General features: G+C 43.4%; 1 protein-coding gene across 1 annotated transcript; it reads left to right on the forward strand.

Moving 5' to 3' along the window:
* The first annotated feature begins 252 nt into the window (after window positions 1-252).
* Window positions 253-3667, forward strand: LOC101771282 (proline-rich protein HaeIII subfamily 1). Its single transcript, XM_004974912.4, has 2 exons — window positions 253-715; window positions 2921-3667. Exons 1-2 carry the CDS (start codon window positions 388-390, stop codon window positions 3532-3534), a joined length of 942 nt encoding a protein of 313 aa, XP_004974969.1. The 5' UTR covers window positions 253-387; the 3' UTR covers window positions 3535-3667.
* Window positions 3668-7036: the final 3369 nt, after the last annotated feature.

Genomic DNA, 7036 nt, shown 5'->3' on the forward strand with positions numbered 1-7036 from the left:
AAACATTGGATACATGTTATCCCAACTTGTTTAACATGGCTGTTAAAATGCGAAATCAGGTGAGAACATTTTCAAAATTAGGGTTATAAAGTTGTGGAATCAGTTTCTCCTAAGAATAAAATAATCATATCTATCAAATTATATGTGAGAAAAAGTTGGAAAAAGAGAAAAAGCTCGCTACATGGGCCGACGGGCTGACCGATCCCTGTTCAGAGTCGGGATCCCGTCGGCCCGCCTGCCTATAGGTGGCCACCGCTCGTCCCCCTTCCGGAATCGAGCCGTCGCTCTCCGCCGCAATCCACGCCGTCCCGGCGAGCGAGCGAGCGAGAGAGAGAGGGAGAGGGAGAGGGAGAGGGAGACACTCTACTCGGATCGAGCGGAATCGAGATGGACGGCGGCGAGCACGAGCCGGAGGAGTCCTCCTCCCAGCGCCGGGAGCGCCTCCTCGCCCTCCGCTCCGCCGCCAGCGCGTCGCCCGCGGGGGCGCCTCCCCCGGCGCCCGCGGGGAGCCTGCTCCCGGACCCTGACCTCGCGGGGGACGAGGCCACCTGCCAGCGCCCGCGCCCGCCCCAGCGGTTCGACTACTACACCAACCCCGCCGCCGCCTTCTCCTCCTCCTACTCCGGCGGCGCCACCAATCCGACCTGGTCCCACAAGCGCAAGAGCCCTCCCGCCTGCTACTATCCGCGTCCCGCCCCGCCTCCGCCTGCTTACGGTACGTACGCCACCCTAACATGCTAGCTCGGTTGTTGTTTCTCTTCTCCCTATTATTGTGGATTAGTAGGGCTGCTTTGCTTACCTGCAGGGTCTAGTTCAATCGATTGGTAGTTTTAATTTCAGTATTAGTACTGGAGTTGGCAGCTGTAATTTGATCTGTGCCGATAGTCATACTTCAACCTAACTTTAACGAATCGCTCCCTGCTACAAGTATCAAAAACAAATGCCATCCTATAGGCAAAGGGGAAATTGATAATGCGGGCTTGCTTGGAACCTAGACAATGGCTATGCAATTCAACTCAATCTTGGTTTGCATTTTAAGAGAAACTTAGTTAGTCACCTGTCAGTTTAATCCACATTATTTATGCAGGGTTTAAACATTCTTCAACAGTTAACCTGGCATTAGGGATGTTTTTCTGTAGTTGTATCATTCAGATTGTGGTTTTCCTATGTATTCCATTAGCAGTGAGGTTGTGCCAAACAAAGCAGCTCTTTTAGAAGACAAACTTAGCTGTCACCTGGCATATGGATGGTGTGCAAGTTGTTAAATCAAGAACCTCAATTGCTTGAGATCTGTAAATTTTATGTAGTATGACATAAGCAACCACTTCAGAATCTTGTCCTGACTATTTTTCTGACTTTGCTTGTTTATCTGAACCAAGGAACTATGGTACCTACTATCCTCCACACCAGCACCATATGACCCCAGCACCCATTCACTACCCATCCCTGATGCAGCCAGGTGTACCAGGGAGCAGCCTTTGGCAAAGTCCTATGCAATTCCAGACTCCAATGCCAGGGTACCAAGGAAATCCCTTTGGTGCACCACCTCCACATTTTGCATCTCCAGCTCGATGTTCATATCCAAATTCACCTAGCTTTGGTGGGCTCAAACACACTAATCCCAGTCAAGGGAGCAGCCATATTACTTATGGACCAAGAGGTAGCCCATACTCATCTTACAGGCAAGGTAGAGGCCAAAACTACTGCTGCAGAAGCACATCCTCAAGAGGGAGGGGGAGGGGGGGAAGGTTAGATGCTAGTTCTCGGAATCGTTCTGGATGGCAATCCCAGAGGAGCTACTTCAAAAGCATGGTTGACGACCCTTGGATGGACTTGCAACCTGTTGTTGGCAATATATTAATACCCATGGATGCTCCAAGTGTCGAAGACGAATCAAAGCAACCTTCCATTGTTTGAATCATCGTTGCTTTCAATTTATTTTAGGTCATCTGTATGCGGTGTGCACGTTATAATATAACTTTATAATATAACTAACCTATTATTAAGGATACTGTTCTTGGGTGCATGATGCATATAGTGGTGCCATCCTGGGGATTTCTATGTGTTCTCTTAGGTCGGTTCATACATAATTTTGCTTGAATGGGGCTACATTCAGATTTAATGTCTCTAAAAGTGTTACCGTTGAATGGAACCTTGCTTTTGTTCTGATCTGTGATGTCTCAGTTTATGTAATCATCTCTTGAGTGTATTGCAGATTGTTTTATTTGATTCCAAATTCGAATACAGAGATGTTGCATGTCTGACACTAGCAGATCAGTTAGGAATCTTTATTCTGCACTTTTACATATTGGCCTGTTAATATTTTTTTTAGCTAAGGAATTAGATGGTTAGGCAGCAAGGCATAGAAAAAATGGTTGTATCTAGTTCACCCCAGGCTGATGTTATTGGATTCCAGTTTAGTTAATGTAAGATTGAAATTTCTAGGCATTCATACATGTTTCGTATAACACTCCATCTTACTGGGTTTGGTTAACCAGAGAAGCCACTAAGACTTGAATTGCCATGATGAGAACAGTAACCTTACAGCAATGGTACAGTGGATCGTGGATATTAATTGCCTGAAGAAACTTATACTAGATTTTTAGGTTAACGATTTTCAAGTCTAAATCATTTTGCTTGTACTGTGTGCAGTAAGCTTCATGTTTTGAGTGGCTGCTTCCATTAACATGTGAGGATTCCATTACTGTTTTGAGTGGCTGGTTCATTAACATGTGAGGATTACCATCATCTATTGGTTCTCATGCGTCTAGCATAACTGTGCTGTTTCATCCTTCGGTTTTCTGCATGATTAACTTGCTAATTGTTTTTTATTCGGTTTTAATCTGGGATATCATATTCATAAGTATTCACAATCTCATCCTAGTCATTTCTTCAAACTTTTCATGTTTTGTTGGACCAGGGAACTATGGTGACAACAATCCTCCACACCAGCATCATTTGGCTCCATCGCCAATCCACTCCCCACCCCTGATTCCACGAGGTGTACCAGGGAGCTGTCCATGGAGAAGTCCTATGCAGTTCCAGGATCCTATGTCAGGATACCAAGGAGCACCTCCTGGTGCTCCACCTCCTTGGGGTCCACATTCTGGTCCTCCAGCTAGAGGATCTTATCCAAATTCACCTAGGTTTGGGTTCAGGCACCCTAATCCTGGCCGAGGGGGCAGCCCGATGAATTATGGACCAAGAGGTAGCCTAAACTCATCTTATGGACGAGGCAGGGGCCCCAATAACTATGGTAGCTCAGGTTCAAGGGGAAGAGGGGGAAGGTGCGGATTTGGTTGGCAAGACCGCAGCTACTTCATTAAGTCCATGGTTGATGACCCTTGGCTGGGCTTGCAACCTATTGTTGGCAACATACTGATACCCAAGGGCGACTCGGAGTCGTGGCTTCCAACATCGCTGAGGGAAAAGAAGGAAACACCTGCTCAAGGCCAGATTAAGTCGACATCGGGACTGAGCCTAGCAGAGTACCTTGACTTATCTTTCAATGAGGTATCTAATAAAGAGACATAGTTTTTTTTGTATGATAACTAGGATACTGGTTGATGTTGTTTTCACTATTATTTGCAATAGATTTTACCCCCATTGAAAATCATGTTCTTTATCTGCACTCCTTCCATTGCCCTAGATTGTGTGGCTTTGACAAGTTTTACTACTGTCTACATTTTAGCGATCATGCTGCACCTTGTTTTCAAGGAACTAATTACTAGATGGAGGAAATGAAAATGCTTTAGCAGTAGGTCCATGTCTTGTGTTGTCACCTCTCCAGTTTTGGTGCATTCTCACTTGTAGCAAGTTCCAAATCACCGTACTATATACCTAACATCTGGAGTCATGGAGCTGGGTGTTAAGAGTTTTGCTCTTTTGTAAGCATCTGTTTGTAACTCCATAGACTTTATTCCAGAAATAGACAGATGTGGAGGAGGAAAAAGAACAGAGATGTGGCATGTCAGTGTTTTTTGTTGGTGCATAACATAATGATAGTGAGTCACCCACACTTGTTTCTTGTATTGCACAAAGTCAGGTGCAAATTCTGAGAAAAAAATAGCATGCAATTTTGTTTTTGTAAATGTCAGCTGGAGATGGTGTCCTTTATGATCAGTCTGGTGGCAACCAGTTGCTATATGTAGCCTTGTGTTTTTTTTCCTGTTCTAGTATGGTATAATAATAATAATAATAATAGTAATAATAATAATAATAATAATAATAGAAATTAAAAAAAGCATCTATTGCACCACGTTTGACGATGAAGAGAAGTTTGAAATTTTTGTTTGGAAGGAATCGATCGCTGTCTCTAGCTGTCAATTAGGCGTCATCCAAAAGGAGTCGAAGATCTTTTTGTGAATGTCCAACTAAATTCCTCCTAAGCTTTTGTATGCATCATCAGGATTAGCAGCTATTGTTATGGGAGAACTACAGAGTTCTTATTCACGTTGACTTCCATGCGTATTTGAGAAACGAGTTTGCGAAGCAGGGTTATGGAAAGACTTTGTGTCGGTTAGAAATTCATTTTTTGTCGAGCAGTAAAAGCTTAGAGAGGGCAACTGATTGTGTGAGCACTTGCAAGAGACTAAAAAACTGGGAGCCTGGGTTTATTAAACTGGGCAAATGGACCACATTAATGATGGTTTTGCTTTAGCTAAATCCTTGTACGAGTTCAAACACTGCAGTTCCGCACACATACACATAGACAGAGCAGACAGCATCCAGAATTCAAATGAAAAGTAGGGAACAGTAGCATAGAATACGACTAAGGAACCACTGCCATTACATCCAGGCTTCAGAACTATCAGTTCAACCGCAAGGATGACACCTACTCTTAGGGCAGATTGCAACCAACTTCAGGACATAAAATTTACTTACATACAGAAATGAGCCAATTGCAAAGTGAAAACCCTACAAAAGATCACATGTTTAGGAACCCTAGCAGGTGACCATTCCTAACATGTCATCCTGACATTGAATGTCAGTGCCTTCCAATCAATGCAAGTTCCCAACTTCACTAACAAAATTTACCTACAAACTTGTACTGCACCATGAAAGATTTTTGATGCATAAGTTAGCTAAAAGAAGGTTTCAACTGCCATGTTCATCTATCTACATTTTTCTTTTCGAACAATATCTATCTGCATTTTGGTAAATCTGAATCATCGCTGCCAACAGATTTTGATGCTGTTGTCCAGCTCAACAGCATTGATTCCACTTTCAGGGCATAGATCATCTTATCTCTCAAAATACAAGCATCTCCATACAATGAGTTCTGCAAATCAGCTAATGCTGTAATGCATCCTATCTGTTGGACAAGATATCACAAAGAGTATTCATTGTATGCCTTGCTAGATTTCTCAATCAAGCATCAATTCCTTTCTCATACGTCGCCCAGTCCAGTAAATCCCTTCTGACTTTCCCTTTACACCTGTCCTCCTTTATTTGCAAGGATTGAAACGCTTTCCAACCATCATCAGCAGATTCACCCTGATCAACAGCATTTCTGACACTTTAACCACAATAGTCCTTAACTCCTTATCAACTTCAAATATCAGTTCAAAAACAACAGAGCCTTGCCATATTCGGCTATTGGTCACTTCCACCTCTCCCAAACACAAATTATGCTCAACCATTACATGCTGCCCAAAATTAATTCGGACATGCTTCCGTTCTCCGTAAGCAAGCTACAAAGGAATCTTTACCGTTCACTTTGTCGGGACCATGGTGTGCCTTGGAATCACCCTTGTAAAAATGCCTTCCCCAGACTCGATTCCAATAGAGAGTGGAATCATATTTGCACTGAGCCCTAGCTCATCTTCCACAAGGAGAGCAGCTTGTATTGCAGAACATATAACCATGGCTTCCTCAGGGGGTCGTTCTTGTGCTTTGGTAGTGGCCAAAAACTTCAGAAATAATTCTCTGTATCTTTGGAACTCTTGCCATTCCCCCAGTCAATATAACTTCATCAATATCCTTCATAGGCATCTTAGCATATTTCAGAATGCTCCGGCAAATGACTTTAATTTGCCCTATCAAGTTATCAACCAACTACTCAAACTTGATGCTGGAAATAGTAATGTCCAGATCAAAAGAGCCTCGAGTGGATACAGGGAAAGAAGGGATTGAAACTGTGATCTCAGGCGCTTGTAATTCAACTTTAGCTTGCTCGGATGCTTCTGCAAGCATCATCATAGCATATTTATCTCCATGAATGTCAACTGAATGAAGTTGGACTATCCGTTCCATAAGTACATTGACATACTGTCAAACTGGTCTCCACCCAGAGCAGGGTCACTAAGGGGTGGCCGGGTGGGAACCCAAATGAAACAAAGGTTAATTTTGTTGCCTGTCTCTGATCATTCTTGGCGCATAATGATTCTCCGCTCTAGTCTCTTGACATTCTTGTACCTCATCAAGAAAGTCAGCTAGGAATTCTCTTGATGAAAAGCGCACAAATCTTCTCCTCCAAAGGACAAAGAATGAAAGTTTAGCTGGAGATGCTTGTACAGCAATCAGAGTTTGGTAGCAGTCCATCACGGTCTGCCGTATGTGATGTTCTGTACTTGTTCAACTGTAGCATGTGCTGACGGAAAATGAGAAAAATAAAGTTTGGCAAATTCAGTTAGGATGAAAGGGGCTGTCGCTGCCTGCTGTTGCTCTCATCAATCATCTGTCTGTCTGACTTGGAACCAATGCAACCGACCGATCCAATCATCCAAAAGGGTTTGAAGATTGGTTTGTGTTTATTTGGCGGGAGTCATGAATTCCTCTGAAGCTGGGCCCATATATTGTGGTGTACTCTTGGTTTAGTCCGCTTTGCATTCCTGGTGTGATGGCGATGAAGGCTTTGGTAGATTGCAGAGGTTAGGTAGCATGTATGCCATTTTTCTTGGTGCACAATGTGTCATCCACACTACTTGTTTCTTACACTTGCATTCAAAGTCAGATACTGATTATCTTAAAGCAGTGCGCAAATCTTTGCAGAAAAACACCAAAGAAGAAGAGAAGATCTCCCTGAAAATGATGC

This window comes from Setaria italica, chromosome VII, assembly GCF_000263155.2.
Source record: "Setaria italica strain Yugu1 chromosome VII, Setaria_italica_v2.0, whole genome shotgun sequence".
Taxonomy (NCBI): Eukaryota; Viridiplantae; Streptophyta; class Magnoliopsida; order Poales; family Poaceae; genus Setaria; species Setaria italica.